General features: G+C 35.1%; 3 protein-coding genes across 3 annotated transcripts; 1 reads left to right on the forward strand and 2 right to left on the reverse strand.

The window, feature by feature from the left end:
* Positions 1-1,159: 1,159 nt before the first annotated feature.
* On the reverse strand, positions 1,160-2,071 carry LOC132282095 (uncharacterized). The gene has a single exon (XM_059783723.1). The coding sequence runs from the start codon at positions 2,069-2,071 to the stop codon at positions 1,160-1,162; it is 912 nt and encodes a 303-aa protein (XP_059639706.1).
* A 2,188-nt stretch (positions 2,072-4,259) lies between these two features.
* On the reverse strand, positions 4,260-4,787 carry LOC132282096 (receptor homology region, transmembrane domain- and RING domain-containing protein 6-like). The gene has a single exon (XM_059783724.1). The coding sequence runs from the start codon at positions 4,785-4,787 to the stop codon at positions 4,260-4,262; it is 528 nt and encodes a 175-aa protein (XP_059639707.1).
* A 13,049-nt stretch (positions 4,788-17,836) lies between these two features.
* Positions 17,837-22,166, forward strand: LOC132285942 (uncharacterized). The gene is made up of 11 exons (XM_059788180.1): positions 17,837-18,146; positions 18,237-18,416; positions 18,558-19,039; positions 19,129-19,213; positions 19,291-19,371; positions 19,444-19,563; positions 19,662-19,802; positions 19,941-20,023; positions 20,112-20,184; positions 21,652-21,774; positions 21,857-22,166. Exons 1-10 carry the CDS (start codon positions 18,144-18,146, stop codon positions 21,766-21,768), a joined length of 1,365 nt encoding a protein of 454 aa, XP_059644163.1. The 5' UTR covers positions 17,837-18,143; the 3' UTR covers positions 21,769-21,774; positions 21,857-22,166.
* Positions 22,167-23,988: the final 1,822 nt, after the last annotated feature.

Genomic DNA, 23,988 nt, shown 5'->3' on the forward strand with positions numbered 1-23,988 from the left:
ATTGCCTGAAGACATTTCCATGAGGGGAGCACTTGGATAATAGGTTTGTTATTATCTTTTCATGCTTCATACTGTTTATAGGGCATGCATTTAGCTTGACTCTCCAGTAGTTTATTTATTTATTTTTGTAAGTACTCTCCAGTAGCATATGATAATATTAACATCTATTAGCATGTCAATTTTTACCATTAGGATCTGATTTCTCTCGATCTCTCTCTCTCTGATGGATATGTCTCCCGAATTATTACTCCTGTGGTTTTGTGTTTCCCTTCCTAATTACAAGAGCAACGCGCGGAACAAGGAAGGAGGCAGTATTAGTAATGAAGAGCAGAGGTAACCGCCTAATGTCACCTTTAACTAGTAGTGAAGTTATGGTGACCAAATTGCATTATATCTTGTGTGAGGCTCATATTCATGTATATATACCCGTCCCCTGCATGCGAATTAATCTGTGATATTCTGTTGCAAGTGAATTTTTTTTGGTCTCACCCACACCCAATTATGAGAACCTAATCTGATTTTGTGAACTAAAAATTATTCTCATCTGGTGAATCAGTGTTTTAGATGCAAATATGTAGAGCACCTAAAGGAATGTAACTACTCTTCTATCCCCTCAACAAAAGAAAGGCCCACCCACAATGACCAGCTAATAATCCTAGTTTCCTACAACAAACAGTCCATGAGGGAGGTCAATCCGTACTCCAAAATGTAATTTTCAGATAATATACCTTTTAACCTCAATGCCTTAAATTTGATATAACTTTTAAATTCTTATGAGTCATGACTGCCAGAGTTTTTACTTTTGAAAATGGGTGATTAACCATATAGATTGAAGTAATGTTCTTCAACTATTTCTTTTTCTTTTCAATTTACAAACCTATGAACTTGCTACAACTTTGAGATTAGTTAATATTAGTATTAACAAGTTGTGGTATAACCTACCCAAAAAAATTTATGTGATCTGAACTGAGCAAAACAATTAATCCAATGCATATATAATCAGGTAACTAACCATATTGACCAAAGCTACAAAATCTAATGTGTACCCTGTTATTTTTATTGAAATGGCGAATTAATCCGATAACTCAGTAACAAGAAGAACAAAAGATGATATTACATATAGCAGAATTAGAATAGATGGTGAAGGGATGATTGTCAATTACATTGGGAAAGTGGTTGACAAGTTGAAGCGACACAACGGGCACATAAGACTCCTTTTGAGCCATTCTGCAATGCAGAAGACATGGTATAAATGAGAGCATGGCATGCGAATGACCCGCGAACCAATTAATATCTCATCTTTACAAATGGCACAAAGTACTTGTTCATCACCATCAACATTATTAGTATTACCTTCAAATCTGAGCGTCTCTAATGACTGGAAGTAGTCCTTCATAGCTCGTTCCAACAATGACAATTCCAAGTCACGTTCATACTTGTTGTCCAAGAACGCCTTCTCCTTGGGCGCTGTGTCCCTAACATGATTTTTTATTTCCCTCGTTATTATACAAAAGTCCAAAAAGAGATCAAAGGAAGAAACCAATCGATGAAGTCGTAACACACGGTCTTCCTTCTCTCTGGCCCGGTCCATTGCTTCGAATTCATGGCGGGGTAAAATCACTCTATTCTCAATGTAGAGATCCAACGCCAATATCTTCTTATTCTGACTATAATTACTATTCACCATGGAACGAGCCTCGTCCAAAACACGAATGATTAGGTCGTCCACGTTCTCCAACTCGGCCTGCTGCGGTTTGCAGTTACGGTTACCATCCCATTGCATCTTCTCTAATGGGAAAGGGATTTCCATTCCATCGATCATTGTGGAGAGGAGATCATAGGTTATGGAGTGATATGGATATTCTGATGAAATCTCTCCGATAAGGTCTCTGATGATGCGCTGTCTGTCTCCGTCTCTGGTGATGCTTTTAAGGGCTCCATCGGAAGATTGATAAGTCCGCTCCACCAGTAAATTGATTTTAAAGTTGATACAAGGCAGGGACTGATCATCACCTCCTCTGATATTAAAAAAAGCTAAAGCCCTAACATACACCTCTCTTGTTGTCGCCATACCCAGGAGAGAGAGATCTAGATCTATTAGTATTTGCTAGAACTGAACTGGAGGAGTTACTAAATTTACTAGTACATGTCTTCGCGTATGTCGTATTTTATACATGTGCATTCTAATCCTTGTGGGAGTATGACTTTTGTGAATCCTTTACCGGAATGGAGAGAACCCTTTCTTTATTATCTTTTGTTTTTTGGGCAAATTTGTAAAACCCCAAAACTATTAATAAGTGATCATAAAACTCCAATCAGTTTTAAAACCCCCAATAATATAATAAAGTTATCATTTTACCCCAACTCTGTCAATTGGGCGTTAAGGATATGTGAAATGACTAAATTACCCTTATTATATTCCCTTTTATTTAAAAAACTAAAAAATTATATTTTTAAAATTACAATACTATCCTTTAGGTCAAAACGACCACGTTTAGTGCTAATACTATCCTTTAGGACAAATTATTGTATGAACCATTGTCGCCTTCACTGGAGTCTTCCCCTATGGTCACCAACGCCGATCTCTGTTCAACGCTGATCATTGGCTTCGTAGTCTAGCTCCGCCATCGCCCGATCCCAAAATCAACGATGTGAATCTTCATCGCTCTGTAGGTGGCTTCGAAGATTGCTTGGTTTGCCGTCAAACAGGCGAATTTGGAGTACGATGAACTAGAACGGGGAGGGAATCTGCAATTACCTGAGAGGGCTCGCCGGCGATGGCGACTGTGACTTGGAGTGGTGCTGCCTCATACAATAATTTCTCATCTTTTAGGGCAAATTTCTGTATATTTTTGCTCCGGCGCCAAATATCCCAAAGTCCCCACCACTCTCGTCGTGTTCGGCACCTCCCCTTGCGTATACAACTTCGCTAGACCAAAATCACCCAAGCGACCTCTCATGTCAGACCCCAACAAAATGTTGCTCGACTTAATCATTCTGGAAAGGATTTTTCCAGAATGATATTGTCGACAAGGAGTACTCTGTCTGCCTCATGAGAATGTCACATCCTGAGGACTAAGCAAATTGTGACATTCAGCCAATTGCCTGAAGACATTTCCATGAGGGGAGCACTTGGATAATAGGTTTGTTATTATCTTTTCATGCTTCATACTGTTTATAGGGCATGCATTTAGCTTGACTCTCCAGTAGTTTATTTATTTATTTTTGTAAGTACTCTCCAGTAGCATATGATAATATTAACATCTATTAGCATGTCAATTTTTACCATTAGGATCTGATTTCTCTCGATCTCTCTCTCTCTGATGGATATGTCTCCCGAATTATTACTCCTGTGGTTTTGTGTTTCCCTTCCTAATTACAAGAGCAACGCGCGGAACAAGGAAGGAGGCAGTATTAGTAATGAAGAGCAGAGGTAACCGCCTAATGTCACCTTTAACTAGTAGTGAAGTTATGGTGACCAAATTGCATTATATCTTGTGTGAGGCTCATATTCATGTATATATACCCGTCCCCTGCATGCGAATTAATCTGTGATATTCTGTTGCAAGTGAATTTTTTTTGGTCTCACCCACACCCAATTATGAGAACCTAATCTGATTTTGTGAACTAAAAATTATTCTCATCTGGTGAATCAGTGTTTTAGATGCAAATATGTAGAGCACCTAAAGGAATGTAACTACTCTTCTATCCCCTCAACAAAAGAAAGGCCCACCCACAATGACCAGCTAATAATCCTAGTTTCCTACAACAAACAGTCCATGAGGGAGGTCAATCCGTACTCCAAAATGTAATTTTCAGATAATATACCTTTTAACCTCAATGCCTTAAATTTGATATAACTTTTAAATTCTTATGAGTCATGACTGCCAGAGTTTTTACTTTTGAAAATGGGTGATTAACCATATAGATTGAAGTAATGTTCTTCAACTATTTCTTTTTCTTTTCAATTTACAAACCTATGAACTTGCTACAACTTTGAGATTAGTTAATATTAGTATTAACAAGTTGTGGTATAACCTACCCAAAAAAATTTATGTGATCTGAACTGACCAAAACAATTAATCCAATGCATATATAATCAGGTAACTAACCATATTGACCAAAGCTACAAAATCTAATGTGTACCCTGTTATTTTTATTGAAATGGTGAATTAATCCGATAACTCAGTAACAAGAAGAACAAAAGATGATATTACATATAGCAGAATTAGAATAGATGGTGAAGGGATGATTGTCAATTACATTGGGAAAGTGGTTGACAAGTTGAAGCGACACAACGGGCACATAAGACTCCTTTTGAGCCATTCTGCAATGCAGAAGACATGGTATAAATGAGAGCATGGCATGCGAATGACCCGCGAACCAATTAATATCTCATCTTTACAAATGGCACAAAGTACTTGTTCATCACCATCAACATTATTAGTATTACCTTCAAATCTGAGCGTCTCTAATGACTGGAAGTAGTCCTTCATAGCTCGTTCCAACAATGACAATTCCAAGTCACGTTCATACTTGTTGTCCAAGAACGCCTTCTCCTTCGGCGCTGTGTCCCTAACATGATTTTTTATTTCCCTCGTTATTATACAAAAGTCCAAAAAGAGATCAAAGGAAGAAACCAATCGATGAAGTCGTAACACACGGTCTTCCTTCTCTCTGGCCCGGTCCATTGCTTCGAATTCATGGCGGGGTAAAATCACTCTATTCTCAATGTAGAGATCCAACGCCAATATCTTCTTATTCTGACTATAATTACTATTCACCATGGAACGAGCCTCGTCCAAAACACGAATGATTAGGTCGTCCACGTTCTCCAACTCGGCCTGCTGCGGTTTGCAGTTACGGTTACCATCCTATTTCATCTTCTCTAATGGGAAAGGGATTTCCATTCCATCGATCATTGTGGAGAGGAGATCATAGGTTATGGAGTGATATGGATATTCTGATGAAATCTCTCCGATAAGGTCTCTGATGATGCGCTGTCTGTCTCCGTCTCTGGTGATGCTTTTAAGGGCTCCATCGGAAGATTGATAAGTCCGCTCCACCAGTAAATTGATTTTAAAGTTGATACAAGGCAGGGACTGATCATCACCTCCTCTGATATTAAAAAAAGCTAAAGCCCTAACATACACCTCTCTTGTTGTCGCCATACCCAGGAGAGAGAGATCTAGATCTATTAGTATTTGCTAGAACTGAACTGGAGGAGTTACTAAATTTACTAGTACATGTCTTCGCGTATGTCGTATTTTATACATGTGCATTCTAATCCTTGTGGGAGTATGACTTTTGTGAATCCTTTACCGGAATGGAGAGAACCCTTTCTTTATTATCTTTTGTTTTTTGGGCAAATTTGTAAAACCCCAAAACTATTAATAAGTGATCATAAAACTCCAATCAGTTTTAAAACCCCCAATAATATAATAAAGTTATCATTTTACCCCTTTCTTTATTATCTTTTGTTTTTTGGGCAAATTTGTAAAACCCCAAAACTATTAATAAGTGATCATAAAACTCCAATCAGTTTTAAAACCCCCAATAATATAATAAAGTTATCATTTTACCCCAACTCTGTCAATTGGGCGTTAAGGATATGTGAAATGACTAAATTACCCTTATTATATTCCCTTTTATTTAAAAAACTAAAAAATTATATTTTTAAAATTACAATACTATCCTTTAGGTCAAAACGACCACGTTTAGTGCTAATACTATCCTTTAGGACAAATTATTGTATGAACCATTGTCGCCTTCACTGGAGTCTTCCCCTATGGTCACCAACGCCGATCTCTGTTCAACGCTGATCATTGGCTTCGTAGTCTAGCTCCGCCATCGCCCGATCCCAAAATCAACGATGTGAATCTTCATCGCTCTGTAGGTGGCTTCGAAGATTGCTTGGTTTGCCGTCAAACAGGCGAATTTGGAGTACGATGAACTAGAACGGGGAGGGAATCTGCAATTACCTGAGAGGGCTCGCCGGCGATGGCGACTGTGACTTGGAGTGGTGCTGCCTCATACAATAATTTCTCATCTTTTAGGGCAAATTTCTGTATATTTTTGCTCCGGCGCCAAATATCCCAAAGTCCCCACCACTCTCGTCGTGTTCGGCACCTCCCCTTGCGTATACAACTTCGCTAGACCAAAATCACCCAAGCGACCTCTCATGTCAGACCCCAACAAAATGTTGCTCGACTTAATCATTCTAGAAAGGATTTTTCCAGAATGATATTGTCGACAAGGAGTACTCTGTCTGCCTCATGAGAATGTCACATCCTGAGGACTAAGCAAATTGTGACATTCAGCCAATTGCCTGAAGACATTTCCATGAGGGGAGCACTTGGATAATAGGTTTGTTATTATCTTTTCATGCTTCATACTGTTTATAGGGCATGCATTTAGCTTGACTCTCCAGTAGTTTATTTATTTATTTTTGTAAGTACTCTCCAGTAGCATATGATAATATTAACATCTATTAGCATGTCAATTTTTACCATTAGGATCTGATTTCTCTCGATCTCTCTCTCTCTGATGGATATGTCTCCCGAATTATTACTCCTGTGGTTTTGTGTTTCCCTTCCTAATTACAAGAGCAACGCGCGGAACAAGGAAGGAGGCAGTATTAGTAATGAAGAGCAGAGGTAACCGCCTAATGTCACCTTTAACTAGTAGTGAAGTTATGGTGACCAAATTGCATTATATCTTGTGTGAGGCTCATATTCATGTATATATACCCGTCCCCTGCATGCGAATTAATCTGTGATATTCTGTTGCAAGTGAATTTTTTTTGGTCTCACCCACACCCAATTATGAGAACCTAATCTGATTTTGTGAACTAAAAATTATTCTCATCTGGTGAATCAGTGTTTTAGATGCAAATATGTAGAGCACCTAAAGGAATGTAACTACTCTTCTATCCCCTCAACAAAAGAAAGGCCCACCCACAATGACCAGCTAATAATCCTAGTTTCCTACAACAAACAGTCCATGAGGGAGGTCAATCCGTACTCCAAAATGTAATTTTCAGATAATATACCTTTTAACCTCAATGCCTTAAATTTGATATAACTTTTAAATTCTTATGAGTCATGACTGCCAGAGTTTTTACTTTTGAAAATGGGTGATTAACCATATAGATTGAAGTAATGTTCTTCAACTATTTCTTTTTCTTTTCAATTTACAAACCTATGAACTTGCTACAACTTTGAGATTAGTTAATATTAGTATTAACAAGTTGTGGTATAACCTACCCAAAAAAATTTATGTGATCTGAACTGACCAAAACAATTAATCCAATGCATATATAATCAGGTAACTAACCATATTGACCAAAGCTACAAAATCTAATGTGTACCCTGTTATTTTTATTGAAATGGTGAATTAATCCGATAACTCAGTAACAAGAAGAACAAAAGATGATATTACATATAGCAGAATTAGAATAGATGGTGAAGGGATGATTGTCAATTACATTGGGAAAGTGGTTGACAAGTTGAAGCGACACAACGGGCACATAAGACTCCTTTTGAGCCATTCTGCAATGCAGAAGACATGGTATAAATGAGAGCATGGCATGCGAATGACCCGCGAACCAATTAATATCTCATCTTTACAAATGGCACAAAGTACTTGTTCATCACCATCAACATTATTAGTATTACCTTCAAATCTGAGCGCCTCTAATGACTGGAAGTAGTCCTTCATAGCTCGTTCCAACAATGACAATTCCAAGTCACGTTCATACTTGTTGTCCAAGAACGCCTTCTCCTTGGGCGCTGTGTCCCTAACATGATTTTTTATGGGATAATTACATATAAATGGGGTTAGGGCTCCGTATTTACTCAGAGGCGGAGTCAAAGTTTCATATTTCCCTAAAATGAATTGCTGACGTGGCACATGAATTATTACTGTTCAAGAAATGTTTTGCCAAAAATGTCCTTCTCACTTTTTTTTGTGTTGCCTAAAATGCCCTTTCTCCATAATTTAATATATTGCCCTAATTCGTTCGGTAAATACGATCTTCTTTGGCCCTAAAAATAAAATTCTCTCATTCGCTGCTCTCTCTCATCGCTGCTCTCTCTCTCTCTCTTTCTCCACGACTCTTTCTAAGCCGGTCCCTCCACCCTCTCTCTCTAGCTTTATCGCTGTAGGAATTGAGAAACCCAGCTCAATTTTCAGTCCAGCTACAATGGGCTCAGAAGAGGGATCAAGGGTTCTCGGTGAGCTTCAAACCATACATTTGTCAGTGCATTTTCATTGTTTCAGTTGAATTTTTCTTGTTTTCTTTTTTCAGCTGTAAATTTGGATTGAGTTATGATGATTTGGTGTTTCTTAAGCTTTTTTGTTGTAATGGTTCTTGTTTTTGTGTTTTCTTCTTATTGTAGGCTATTGGGTTTTCTAAAATTAGGGTTTTCTTCCTATTGTAGGCTATTGGGTTTTGTAAAATTAGGGTTTTCTTCCTATTGTAGGCTATTGGGTTTTCTAAAAATAAATATAGAAACTACACAACAGGAGCCAGCTGCAACTCCTTTTTTTTTCACTCAATTTAATAGGAAAAATGTAGAGAGCGTGATTTTACATCATGGATCGCTGGCACTTATAAAATGTTTTACATAGCACTTGAAAAACAAGAGTTCAAATTTGAGGAGTTGTCACTTAAGAAGCAAGGAATTACTCTTATCGTGCACTATGGTTGGTGTCTCTCAAATTCGTTGTGAATCAGTTGCTCTGTTTCCAATTTATTTTAATTTTAATTTTTTTTTTAAAAGAAATTGTCACTAAAATTTTCTTACTTCATCATCAATCAATTGCACAGAGCACCATCACATCAATCACTACAGACTCAACTGATTGATTTAACTGTCTAACAAGCTATTGGTTGTTTGTGAATAGGGGAGTAATGGTGAGGAGCCAATGAAGCTGAAGCTATATTCTTCCTGGGGGAGCTCTTGCTCTTGCCGTGTTCGTATCGCTCTCAACTTCAAAGGTCTCTCTCACTCTACTACTTTCGCTCTCTAAATTTTGATCAGTCAATTTCTTCTGCCGGTTTCACTTTCTAAAACCCTGATTTTTTATTTGATTTTAGTTAAAAAAAAAATTTTTTTGTTAATTATTGACCATTAGTTATCGCCTCTTTCAACATAGATCTCAAATATGAGTACAAAGCAGTTGATGTCATGAAATGAGAACATTTAGTCCTGGTGAGAACATACATGGTGTCTCAAGAAATTTCTTGTAGTATTTAGGCTTATTTATATGATGATAAAGTATGATATTTATAATAATTAACATATTGGGTGTCTGGCATTAATGTTACACTATGGACATTCAAACTTCAGAATTCATTTTTTGTTCACACATTATGATCAGTAACTTTTGTTGGTGGTGGATAATTTATCAAAGAAAGTTACTTTCAGCTGGAAATAGACATCAATTTAAAGGAGAAGTCACCCTCTCTTGAAAAGAGTCATAAGCTCTCTTCACTGGCTATTGGATTGAGAAAAATATCGTAATTTGTGAATGTAAAAACACAGTCTGAGAATCTTATATCAGTCCTATCCATAAAGAGAATTCATGGCTCTTGTCAACTGGAGATCTTTGGATAGCTTTACTATTAATTTAAAAGGTTTATTTGGAAATGCAGAAATGTAACACTAATTTCATAAGTTAGTGTTTGTCTTAACTTTTTGATCCATTTCATGCATCTAATAAGTGAAAACAAAATAGAAACTTGATTATTATCTATTGCTTGTAATATTATATATATATTCAGTTTGGCTTTATAAAATAGAGTCTTGAACGGTCGTTGCAATTTAATCATTGGCCTAAAAGTTTTTGGGACTCTAGCTCCATATTCTTTTTTGGTAGTCTTTATATATCTTGTTAATGTGTTATCTGTTTTTTGAGTATAGAATATTTAAATATCTTGTCAATATCTTGCTATTGTAGGCTATTGGGTTTTCTAAAAAGAAAGATAGAAACTATTAGATATAAGGGGACTACACAAAAGGAGCCGGCTGCAACTCCTTTTTTTTTCACTCAATTTAATAGGAAAAATGTAGAGAGCGTGATTTTACGGGTTGGATCGCTGGCACTTATAAAATGTTTTACATTGCAATTGAAAAACAAGAGTTAAAATTTGAGGAGTAGTCACTTAAGAAGCAAGGAATTACTCTTATCGTGCTCGTATCATACTCTTTAAATACTAACCAATATGTGTTCCATACTTTTTAAACTTAGTGCTTTCTAGACAGTGGCTTTAAATTGAATGTACCCACTAAATGGTTGATTTGCTAAAATAAGCTATATCCTATTATGCACTAAAATAATTGGATTGGTTATGTACTTTCTGCTACAATGGTTTTCACATAACATAATTGTCTGTGTTCGATGATTAACACTCGCAATCAGCATCTTTCTTGAGCCTCTTTGTTCTTTTGAAAGAATATTCTTTGAGCATTTGACTTGACCAATATATGAAAAATGATATATCTCAAATTTCTGTTGTTTCGAGACAGGAAACCTTCACTGACTTCAATTTTTTGTAAATAATGACAGGATAAGTTCTCATCTAGTGAAGATAAAGTGGAAGTTGTTATTAAGATTTTTTAAATTGATGTCATTCCTGTTATTGTGAACTTCAGAAGGTTAGTTTCTATAATCCTCTTAAGAATGTATAATCCTCTGAAAAATACCCCTGCACACTATCATACTCTTTAGGATATATAATCGAAATCGTTATAAATTATAGGGATTATTACACATAAATGGACTTAGGGTATCATATTTACTAAGAGATTGAGTTAAAGTCCCATAGTTTCTTTAAAATGGGTTTGACCCAAAAGCTGAGGTGGCACATGAAAAAATACTGTTTGATATTTCTGTTGCCTAAAATACCCTTCTTCCTATTTTATGTGTTGCCTAAAATGCCCTTTTCTACACTTGCCTAATTTCAAGCCCTAAGGCCTTTCATATTCCATTCGGTGTAACCCTCTCTCACGACTCTTTCTCCCTCACTTGTTTCCTGCGATACAGATACAATATGCCATGGCACGAACAATCTTCGATCTGCTAAAGGGAAATCAAATACTCAGGCTCAACGGTTCCTCTTTCCCTCTTTGCTGAAACCCTAACCTTTCTCTTTCTAATTTCTGGTGTAGCGGCAATAACTGGACGGTTGCAAACAATTGGGGTTTTTTACCGTCATCTCAGCCTCCGGTCACGTTATAACTCTTGAAATAGGTACTTTGACCTAATTAGAGCCCTAATGCTCTTTCATATTTCTATTTGTGCAGACCCTTCTCTCTCCCATTCTCAAATGAGACCTAGCCCTCACTCTATTGAATCCATCAATGAAAGCCTAACCCTTTCTAAGCACTGACATAACTTTGCCTCAATCACAAAGGCTGATTGTTTGAAGCTTTGTCTTTTGCAAGTTTCACCTTCAGAGGAAAATCGCCCAGGTACTGGCCTTGTTCTCCTTTCTTCCTTTTCTAAACTTTCATTGATCTTTATTATTCTGCTTTCTTCCTTCTCTGAACTCTCATCAATTTTCTAATTTTTTCTTCAATCGCAGAAGTTATTTCTTCAAGCATAGGGATAAGCCCTAACCCTCTCTAACCCGGGTACTATTTTCCAATTTCTTCTTTCATCTCTGCCTTCCCCTAGAAAGTTGTAGAGTCTCTCTGTAAATGATACTATGTGTTGAAAATTTTAATCAATTAAGTTGTTGTTACTTTCTGCTGACATGATTTCAATTCATGTGTTGTTTACATATTCACTAGATTTGAGGATTCATATGTTGTAAGCTGTGTTTTTCTGTCTTATGAAGTTGCTGGTTTTTTTTATTTTCTTTTATTTATTTATTTTTTTAATAGAAGAATGATTCAGTTTTATCCTTTTTGGTTTTGGTTGTGCTACTGCTCCAATTGGGTGCATACTAATTTGCAATAAAAAGTGGAACTAAACTTTCTTGTTTCTCCAAAGATAAGATTAGAGGATTTTTTTTACTTTAAAAAAAAAAGATAAAAAAATATTAGAGGATTTTTCAAAATAACTGCATACCAGTAATACTGGTAATTTCTTTGTAGTCTCATTGTAAATATGACTATGATTACTATTGATAACTCCTCTGTTCATGGTAGGTGTGATGGCAATACAATTATTGGTTATATATTATGCAAGGAAGTAAATAAGTCAAATCCAAAAGTTAAGGGAAAAATAACTGTGGTGTTAATGAGTTGTCATTGGGAAACACTTGTAACTAATCATGCAGAATTTCATAAAGTTGTGGTAAATCTCAAATTTCTGTTGTTTCGAGACAGGAAACCTTCACTGACTTCAATTTTTTGTAGATAATGACAGGATAAGTTCTCAGCTAGTGAAGATAAAGTGGAAGTTGTTATTAAGATTTTTTAAACTGATGTCATTCCTGTTCTTGTGAACTTTAGAAGGTTAGGTTCTATAATCCTCTTAAGAATATAATCGAAATCACTATAAATTATATTAACCCAAAAAGACAATCAGAGCTACTTCACCAAAAACCCATAAGCCTGAACTCTCTTCAAGGACTTCACAACTGTGACTAGTACCATGTGATGAGAGGTTATATACAAATTTATAAACTCAATCTACCATAGAGCACAAATCCATGTATAATGGGTAAGGCAGTCAAGTAGTTCCTAATATAGTAGTAGTTATGTAAGGAAGAAGCTCTTCAATATTGGTATGTATAGAAGAGACTACGTACCTATGCTATGTCTGGCTGTGTAGTTAAAAATGCTATTTTATAGCCAGAAGTTAGACACATACGCGATAACTAAGTGGTTGCCATAGGGAATATCGGAAAGAAGTAGTACCTTAATCTGCTACAAAATAAGGAACTACGGCTACAAAATATTTGCTACAAGATATATGTATTGGCTACTAACTACCTCCTGGGACATAGTATGCACTACCTCCAATAATGATACTAACATTATATTTCTTCAATTATTTGGTACAATTTCAAGAATCTTGTTTAGTCACTTTTGTTTTTTAGATAATTACTCCAAAAATATTATTTTTAAGTTTTCTAGTTAAGTTTAATGGTGGTTAATAGCATGCTTTTTACATACGTGCTTTAATTTTGGTGAGAAGGTGAAGATAATGATTATGGAAGTATCAACTAGGTATAATCTCTTATATAGGAATAAGTAGTTGATATATTCTACCAACAATTGCAGTTATCTTATACAATAAATGTGTTAATTATTTCATCTTTGTCTTAGTTTTGCATCTTTAATCTTATGACTTTACTTCTCAATTATTAGGGATTAGATTCCATATTATGCCTATTTGATTACTGAAATGTCACAATTTTCTCCCCTTACCAGAAACATATGCATACTAAAGATTTCTTTCTATTAAAATGTTGAATTCCAAGCGAATAATGTACTTCTTTTGTAGATTTTATACCTCAAGTTGCTAAAATTTTGTTCCAGACATTCCATCAAGCTAAAGTACAATTATTTCTAATAACGTAACAGTAGAAGTGCATGTTATTCCCAGCCATGAAAATGGTATTTTCTCTCTATTTTTTTTTTCCTTGGCAAACTAGAAGGAGAAAGGACTCGAACACAGGAAGCTGGCCACTCTATCAATTAGGCCACTGGGTGATACTCTTTTCTCTATAGAATGAACAAGTTGACTGAAAAATAATTTAGGATAAGTAGATTATTTTTGATTAATTAATCTCATTTTGTTGGATTTGTCTTACTAATAATGGTGTATATGCAAAATTTCATTTTGTACCATATGTGGATGATGTTTCTTTGTGTATGTTGAGAATTAACAATGTAGGACAAAGGGCTAGCTATGTCATTAAATTTGTTTGCTAGAAGGCATGGACTTTGGTATTGATCATCCCAATCTTTTATAAAAGTTTAAGTCTTTGCTTGGACTTTTTAAGTTAAGATGTAGGTTAAATTAGGCTAGAACACAACAATTTTGAACTGTCTATTATTTGGTAGCAGAGAAAATAAGGAAAGAAGAAAAACTTTAAGATTAACAAGTTTCTATAAAGGAGTAGAATTGTTACAAGATTCCATGTTTCCTAATTTCTTCTTGTTTTCCCAATTTCTTGGCAACCAAACATAGGATAAAGTATAAGGACTTAGGAAAAGATTGGTTGAATGGACTTGTATCCAAATTTTCAGATTTTCCAATAGTTATTAGGAAGCCTTTTTATGCATAATGTACAGTTTATTGCAAATTTCAATCACTTGTGAAAGTAGTACAGCAATTATTGAACCTTTTTTTACTATTTCGTTGTTATTATTGTATATATGTTTGAATATTGTTGATGTAGCAAGTCTCATGATTGTTTTTTCCTTTATACCTTATGTGGATACATAATTTGAAACTTTGAACTAGCATTTAGAGACATCGTAGAGCATTCCTTGGCAGATTATCCTGTTAATTTAAGTTTTTCATGCGTTTCACCTATCTTTTAGATTTGATATTCATTTGTTTACAGAAAAAGAAGTCAATGGTCCAAATTTAATCAACAATTAAAACTAAGAATCTACAGTCACACAGACACATTTTCTCAATCTTTTGCTCCAACAGTGAGAAGTTGCAAAGCATGACGCGCGTATTTTATTTTGACTAACAATTATGATAACAAGGCTCCAAATTTCCCATCCTCCAGAACTTCTTAAGAACTCAATTCATTTATGCGAACCGAGCTGAGTAATTGGTTTATTTGAGTGAGTCAAGTTTGATCACAACTGTTAAAAAATTAACCAAGCTCAAACTAAGCTCAGACACTGCTTCTAACCAGCCAAGCTGAGCATAAGCTCTATAAAGTTGGCTTGACTCAGCTTGTTTACAGCCTACGAAATGGCTGATCTCATACTTAAATATGTCTCCTTATAGTGGCCAGTTTAAGCTTTCACCATGTCACCTGACCCCTTTTTTTTTTTATCAAATATATATATATATATATATATATATATATATATATATATATATAAAGTAGCATTTTGAATACTAAAGAGTTGAACTATCACAAAAATATACTAGGCCATGTAGAAATTCCCACGTCTTGAAGAACCGGCTGGCTGGTGATTGTCCCTTCCACTTCCAAAACCTTTTCTCCTTTTGCTGATCGAAATGCAGAAAGGAGAGATGACCCTGATTGGGTCTTCAATTTTCTTATTGCCCTTTAAGAAAGACAAAAAAATTAATATTTAGAAGTTGGATTTGATGTGACCTTATTTATAAATTCATGATAGGATAAATTATTTAAGCTTGAAACTTGAACGGAGACTCAAGAAAACGTCATCAGAATATCTCCCATCAGTTAACTGGACTCATGTACACATATTTTTCTGAAAGTAACATGTATGTGTGAGATTTGTCAAACCACCAAATTACAAATTCTGAGTTTCAACAAGAGTATATCTAAAGAAAACAAGGGTTGAAGTAGTTTTTAGTTTAGCATACAGTTGCCAGTTTGAAGAGAGCCTTGCATTCCTATGCATGCTAACTCTATTTTCTTTCATTAATTCTTTCTTTATTTCTTTGTTTCTGATGCACACTTTCTTATTTCTTTACACTTAGAATAGCCTTCCTTAATTTATAATTATAGTAACATAAAAGCTAAAGCATATGGTTCCTATTTTGTAGCATAACTACTGCATAAGACTCAGCTTAAATGAAGACTGGACTTATAAATTTGAATATCTGTGTCATGTTCGATTTTCTATTAATAGTTAATAAGTTGGTGTATATGTCTTAAGATGACTGTTCGTGTTCATTCTAGCTTCTCGTGTTTATGGTTATCTTGTTCTGAGATTTGTAACTGTAATTCTTGTTTTGCAAACTAAATCCTATTTGGTGAAAAATTTTATGATCTTTTTTATATACTTTTTTTTTTTTTTTTTATGAATTTTAGTTATAAATATTTGTGAAGATAATGACTGAAACAGGATCTCCCTTTGCAGGATTTGAAAGACTAATTGGTAAATTTGGGTTGAACTTTAGTCTTGAACAAGCTGAAGGCCCTTATTGTGGATTATAATTTTTACAATTGCAGCACCCTACGGTCTTACCATATTTTAGAGTGCTTTCATCACTTCATACTGGTAAGTCATATCTTTAATTATTTAAATATATATATATATTTTTTATTCCAGTTTTTTTCATGCTAATAATAAATTGGATGTTAACCGCATGAAGCATAAATCTGTCAATTAAGACAGGCACCCAATTGTATATGAAACAAAGTACAATATAAAGTAACAAAATTTATTAATATATAAACAACAAAATTTTCATTTTTTTATTTTTTTATTTTCTTTTGTGTGTGTGTTTTTGTGTTTGAAGGTTGAAAGATTTGTGTAGTTATTCAGTTGTAGAAGCAACAAAAACACTTCCAGTGCTTCCCAAAAATAAAAATCATCATTATCATGGTGTTGTCATAAAACTTTATTTGAAAAAGGATAATTCTTAACTTATTTATTTGACTCGAGAAACTGATGTTATTAATATTTGTGGGCCAATTTGGGTGCTTAATTGGTAATTGATTGTGTGTTTGAATTTTGAATGTCCTAGATTTAAAGGGGGAAGCCACATAAACTTGCACTGAGAATGGCATAGACTTTATAAGTTGTAACCTTCCAGCACAAAATGAGTAGTTGGTAGTCCAAAACTCCTCAATTAAAGGATCACAGTGCTGTTTATTCAGTCTATTAGACAATAATAAAACTCCCAAATATCTAATTGGGAGGGTCCTAATAGAGAAATTAAGCTTTCTGAGAATTAGGTTTTGAGTAGCAGTCTCTATACCAGATCAGAATATGACACCTCTTTGCATTATTTGGAATCAAGCTAGAAATAGAAGTTAAAACTAAATTGAGCTATTGATTCTGTCAGTATTTTAACAGATTCAACATCCCAGCTGTGATTAACATAAGATCATCAACAAAAAGGTCCATTACTTATCCTCTGAGCTGAGCATTTCCAATGGTAATCAAAAACCCCTAGAGTTATTCTCTAATTAAAAATACGAGGTAGAACCTTCATTCCTATAACAAATGGTATGAGGACATTGGATCCTTCCTCCTTCCCTTATTAGGTAAACCATACGACCATTAACATCCAAGGAAAAGAACTTTTCAACAATTTCAATAAAAGAAATAAAAATAAAAACTGTAAGTGTTTTTTTTTTTTTTCCTTTTATCTATTCGATTGGGTTAAGTGATGCTTTATATATGCTTATTTTTGTGTGTTTTACCTATCATTAACGTGCTTAGTTGGATTAATTCCGAAGAATGTGTATTGAATTAATGAATTAGGAATATATGAGTACTCCCAAGTGCCTTTGTAAGCTAGCAGATTTGAGATTGAATCTTTTCAACATGTAATGTGTAGAAGTGCAAATTGGTAAATTTAAGTTGGACTGTTATGTCCATATATGTGCTCTATCCTTCCTTTTTGTATCTAATGTGCCTGTGTTGGTAATTTATTTGTAGATGTTGAATACCCGGTGTTCTCCAAATAAATTCAAGGAAACGGTTTGCAATTTAAGTGAAGACAAAAAGGTTGCCGTACAAGAGATTGGGTTTGGGTCCCTTTTAGACATCGAGTGTACCATTTTGAAGCGCAACCTGTGCTTATGGTTGGTAGAACACTTTGACCCTAGAACATCTCATCTCACCCTTGAATCTGGCGCTCGGATCCATGTTACGCCAAGTGACGTTGAAGAGGTACTTGGCCTACCCTCGGGAAGAGGAGAAGATGTGCCAAATTATATTGTACAAAGTGTACATTGGTTAGAAAATGGCATTTTTTTAAAGGACGGTGTAATAGAAGTGCCAAACTTAGTGCATCAATTAGACGTTCTTCCTGTTGGGGATGACTTCAAGAGGGCTTTTGTCCTTTTCGCTTGCGGATCACTTCTAGCACCCATATCGAAAAATGAGACAAGCAAAAGGTTATTGGCAGCGGTTGACAATGTGGATGCTATTAAATCATATAATTGGGGGAAGTTTGTTTTAGATTGGTTGAAAAAAGGAATTGCGTCCTATAAAGGAAAGGAAGGAAGAGAAGGTTGTACATACATACATGGATGCTTGTTCTTTCTCATGGTATGTTCTAAGATATAATATTTGTAATGTGTCTATCATTTTATTTTAAATAGCTATAATGTCATTATCATAATGGCTTATATGTTGTAGCTTTTCTACCTACACCGTGTGGATGTCAATGGACCAAAACCGAAGCCTGAGATGTCATGCGTACGTGGATGGACCAACAAATTAATAGGCGAGAGGTTGAATTTGGAGAAGCATAAATATAATGGTTTCGGCTTCGGTGAGGTAAAGTTTACAACTGATACATCTGAAGATGCCGATAAGGTAATCACGTCAATTATGGCTTTTTATAATTGGTACTAAATATACGGTTATATTTGCATATTCATAATTACTTGGAACTCTACGGTTACATTTATATATTAACTGATATATATATTTATTAAACTTGTTTAAAATTGTTAGGAGTTGGCATATGAAATTATTAAAGTTGTTAAGAAATGGAAGCAACGGCACAATGTAGGCCAAGGCAGGGGGTCGAGATCCTCAGAACCCAGTTCATCCACACGACAACCTAACCCATCTTCGCAATTGTTTGCACAACACAATCCGATTGAGGAGGAAGATGAATCCCACATACCAGTGGAGGAGGAATTCGAAACCTCCACAAGACAAGCAAACTCACCCTGGCAATCTTTTACAAAACACGATCCCATGGAGGAGGAAGGAGAAATCCCCGCACCAATGGAGGAGGAAGTGGGAACCTCCACAGCAATGGAAGAGGAGCGTGATGTGCAGGAAGCAGTGATCCCTTTATTACGTGTTATAAAGCCTGGGCGCCATAAGGGATCACCTTGGGTTGAAATGAAGGTCAACCGATTGCGTGTCCTTCGTCCAGAAGCAAAGGCAGTCATCTCATATGCCATGGATGAGAGCAGAAATGATGAGTGAGAAATTATATAAATAATTTCTTATTTGCTCTATATTTACTTACTTTCTATGCTCAAACACTTAATATGTTATTGTTTAATTATAGTGAAATGCTGGTGAACATAAATGATATTTTCCTCACAAGAAAAGAGATGAGAACAATCTCTTACAATCATTGGATATCAAATATGGTATGTTCACTTAAAGTTCATTGATTTTTCAAACCAATCACACGCATGCATTAATGGTTTAAATGTGATCATTGTAGGTGGTTGAAGTCTATTGCCAAATGCTCCAGCTGAAACAAAAGCGTAGAGGAACCAAATTTTTCTTTCCGCCTTCGATTGGGGTAACAAATTCTTCTATCTATAGTGAATGTTTGTTTGACACATATTAGGTTATCAATTGTGTGCATTTTCAGATTGAACTTTCCAAGATACCTTCAAAAGTGGTTGATAGGAAAGGTAAAATACAAGCAGTTTGGAACAACTATAAAAGGATAAGGAATGTCGATGATAACAAAGTTTGCCAATTCAATATGGTAATATTTATCGCTTGCAAACATAAATAATTATTATACTTTTATCAAAAAAATATGATTCTAAAAGTAATTAAATTTTTACATTGTTAAATATGCAGCTTTTCTTTCCAATACTTGTAAATGAGAAACATTGGTGCTTGTATGTCTTTAACATTTGCGATAGTCGTATGGATGTGTTGGATTCAAACAAACATTCTTCGCATGATAAGCGTACTCCAGACAAGATGTCAAAAGATTTGGTAAACGCTTATTACATATGAGCTCATTTTTTTGATTATGTATTCATTTACTGTTAAATTAAGACGGTAAAGTATACAAGTTGAAGAACGTGGTACTGAATTTTTTACTCTAATCATTTATATATTGTGCATTTGTAGGTAATGTTGGTTGAGGTATTCACCGGAAGAGATCTACAAAACTTCATATACAATGTGCCCAACGTACCTCAACAGCCCGATAGGTAATTTTATCACTTAATGTTCCTAGTTTGGTGTACTGATTATGTTCACAATTATAATTAACAGATACCTAAACAGTCTTTTATTCAGTGATAGTTGTGGTGCTTTCATGTTGGACTTCATGGAGAAATGGGATGGTTCACTCAGTCACCCAAAAGAGAAGGTGAAGCCCAATTCTATTTTTTACATGGGTCTTATTTATTTTTTTCCCCGAATGAAGAAATTACCGAATTACTAAATCACACAATCTCCTCGATACTCTTCGTTAATCATTTAATTCTCTGTTTTCTTCTAAACCATTGGTGCATTGTTAATCTAAGCACCCACTGGTCATTAGTCTTCAAAGGAAGAAATGGGTCTTGCCTTTAAAGGTTTCAAAAAATATATTTGTAAAACTGATCCACATTCCTACATACTTTTGTTCAAGGGTTGAAACTGGAGGGTCTTCAATTCCAATACATGCAAACATAATTTAAAAAATTAATGCAACCACAAAATGCATCCACTATAACGTTTTCCTTCCTCTTCACTGCACTCCCCATTCTGTTTTTACACGTTTTCCAGCTTATACCTTTCTTTTTTCTTTTTGCATCTTTTAAACCCATGTTTGTGTGCAAGTACTTCGCTTTCCGATCTCTCCCCGCTAGGCTGCAATGTCGTAGTGTCAATAGCGGGAAGACCAGGGGACTATGGCACGTGTTGAAACAAAGAGAGCGGTAAGCAACCCCTTTAGGCAACAAAATTTTCAACCTTAGAACCCCCTAATGCAGTATACCCTTAATGTGTGCCATTTTTTTGAAAGAGAAAGCATCCAGCTCTAGTGAGTTTTAATCTAACATGAAGTAAGCAACAGTACTCCCTTGTAATGAATGATATAGAAAATGTTTGACATCCACTGTATAATGGGTCCTATCGAGTAGAAACCAGCTTTGCTAGATGAGGTTTAAATGAATAGCATATTCTTAAATATTTTCAGACAGTTTTTCATTGTCAAAGAATTCAGTATGAGATCAGTAGCTTAAATCATTAGTCAACCTTGTTTTTCCTACATCACCTAACCAATTAGATACGCAAATACTGGACTCCTGTCATTTTAAATGAACATATTGCAGTTAATATGGTCACTTCACTGTACTTAGTGGTGCTCATTAAAAATGAACCGAACACAAAAGATACTGAAACTACGACATATTGAAATGAATGATTAAAAAATTTCAAAATAAATAGTCACTTTAAGATTACTTTTGGAATGTCAGAAAAAAGGTGTGTGCCATTGAGTGTTTGGAATCAGTAAAAAGGGATAACTATTTTGGGACAGGGAGATCTTTCGTATTATTAGATTTGTTTTGGTTTTGTTTATGTTCTGTCTCTGTGCTGATCTGACCAAATTGCTAACATATTTCCCAAGGATGAAGCTACCTGTTTATGCAATATTTCACATATAAAAGTTTAGTATCACCGAGATTTTGTGCATATGCCAAATTCAACATTGTTGAAAAAGTTTTCTTTATCAAATATATAGTTTCTGCAACACTAGATTCCTATCTATTTACACTTATATGTATTCACGCATGAAGTCCATTTCCCAATCCTATATTCATGATTTGTCTTTACCTGGTTTAATTTGCAGGTGGATGTTGATAGATTACGTGCAATTATTGCTTCAAATTTGCTTTCAGATGACAATAACACAATGAAGGATTTTGTAAAGAACAAAGCACTTTATCCATTTGGTCAAGCATGTTGATTTCAAGTAAGCTTCCATCAGCTTACTTGTGGTTAGTAATTTTATTTTTTATTTTTTATTTTTATGATTCTAACATCACCTCCATCAGCTAACAAGGTACCATTTACCTCAAGGAACCTCACATACCAGTATTTGCCCAGTTGGAAGCTAGAGGAAGTGGGATAGGACGATCGTTGAATTTTCTAAAAAGTGGTACCTGAAATGATGTGGGATATGGGACATTTGTATTGTTGAATAGTGTCATTTTTTTTTCATGTATTTTGCACTCTGTTGGTGTTAGCTATTTTTAAAGTTTTAAAGAATAGTAGCTTTGCAACTTTTGATTGTGGATTAGGTTGGTATATTTTTGCAACTATTGTATGGCTTATTATATTGGCATCTACCTTACATGAAATCAAATGAAGTTACTCTTTTGGGTTCTCAGGAATTAGTATTGTATGGCTTATTATATTAGGGTCTCAATGAAATTTCTTTCACTACTATATTAATGTACTAATTTCAAATTTGATGGAGTTTAAAACTGAAGCAGTTTATAATGAATGAAAAATTGGTTTGGATCTTCCTTGGTTCCATGGTGTCGATAAATGGATAGTTTAATGAATGAAAAATTGGTTTGGATCTTCCTTAGAGAAAACGTGGTACCTTGACGCCAAAAAGAAGTACCTTCAGTTCAAAAAACGTGGTCCCTTTGGGAAAAAAGTAGTACCTTTACAAAAGGTACCAATTTTTGCAATTGAATATGGTATTACACCTCACATCGCTAATTAAGTTGCACATTACATCCACAAACAGTTCCATTAGCGCCATGAATAAGTGTTTAGAGAAAACGTGGTACCTTGACGCCAAAAATGAGTACCTTCAGTTCAAAAACGTGGTACCTTTGGAAAAAAAGTGGTACCTTCGCAAAAGGAATTTATTTTTGCAGTTGAAAACGTGGTTTTATACCCCACACCGCTAATTAGGTTGCACATTACATCCATAAATAAGTGGTACCTTTAGTTCAATAACATGGTACCTTTGGAAAAAAAGTGGTACCTTTGCAAAAGAGATTTATTTTTGCAATTGAAAATGGTATTGCACCCCACACCGCTAATTTTCTTGCACATTACATCCACAAATAGCTCCATTAGCGCCATGAATAAGTGTTTAGAGAAAACGTGGTACCTTGACACCAAAAAGTGGTACCTTTAGTTCAATAACATGGTACCTTTGGAAAAAAAGTGGTACCTTTGCAAAAGAGATTTATTTTTGCAATTGAAAATGGTATTGCACCCCACACCGCTAATTTTCTTGCACATTACATCCACAAATAGCTCCATTAGCGCCATGAATAAGTGTTTAGAGAAAACGTGGTACCTTGACGCCAAAAAGTGGTACCTTTAGTTCAATAACATGGTACCTTTGGAAAAAAAGTGGTACCTTTGCAAAAGAGATTTATTTTTGCAATTGAAAATGGTATTGCACCCCACACCGCTAATTTTCTTGCACATTACATCCACAAATAGCTCCATTAGCGCCATGAATAAGTGTTTAGAGAAAACGTGGTACCTTGACGCCAAAAAGTGGTACCTTTAGTTCAATAACATGGTACCTTTGGAAAAAAAGTGGTACCTTTGCAAAAGAGATTTATTTTTGCAATTGAAAATGGTATTGCACCCCACACAGCTAATTTTCTTGCACATTACATCCACAAATAGCTCCATTAGCGCCATGAATAAGTGTTTAGAGAAAACGTGGTACCTTGACGCCAAAAAGTGGTACCTTTAGTTCAATAACATGGTACCTTTGAAAAAAAAGTGGTACCTTTGCAAAAGAGATTTATTTTTGCAATTGAAAATGGTATTACACCCCGCATTTCTAATTAAGTTGCACATTACATCCATAAATAGCTCCATTAGCGCCATGAATAAGTGTTTAGAGAAAACGTGGTACCTTGATGCCAAAAAGTGGTACCTTTAGTTCAATAACATGGTACCTTTGGAAAAAAAGTGGTACCTTTACAAAAGAGATTTATTTTTGCAATTGAAAATGGTATTACACCCCGCATTTCTAATTAAGTTGCACATTACATCCATAAATAGCTCCATTAGCTCCATGAATAAGTGTTTAGAGAAAACGTGGTACCTTGATGCCAAAAAGTGGTACCTTTAGTTCAATAACATGGTACCTTTGGAAAAAAAGTGGTACCTTTACAAAAGAGATTTATTTTTGCAATTGAAA

Source organism: Cornus florida, unplaced genomic scaffold (genome assembly GCF_030987335.1).
Source record: "Cornus florida cultivar Cherokee Brave unplaced genomic scaffold, ASM3098733v1 CherokeeBrave_3.0.0_Hap2_Chr11, whole genome shotgun sequence".
Classification (NCBI taxonomy): domain Eukaryota; kingdom Viridiplantae; phylum Streptophyta; class Magnoliopsida; order Cornales; family Cornaceae; genus Cornus; species Cornus florida.

Bases quoted from the DNA above. Each gene is read 5' to 3' on its own strand.
- LOC132282095 (XM_059783723.1), bottom strand. From the start codon at position 2,071: ATGGCGACAACAAGAGAGGTGTATGTTAGGGCTTTAGCTTTTTTTAAT.
- LOC132282096 (XM_059783724.1), bottom strand. From the start codon at position 4,787: ATGGTGAATAGTAATTATAGTCAGAATAAGAAGATATTGGCGTTGGAT.
- LOC132285942 (XM_059788180.1), top strand. The intron at 19,214-19,290 runs GTATGTTCACTT...TGATCATTGTAG, and splicing joins ATCATTGGATATCAAATATG to GTGGTTGAAGTCTATTGCCA. The intron at 19,372-19,443 runs GTAACAAATTCT...GTGCATTTTCAG, and splicing joins TCTTTCCGCCTTCGATTGGG to ATTGAACTTTCCAAGATACC.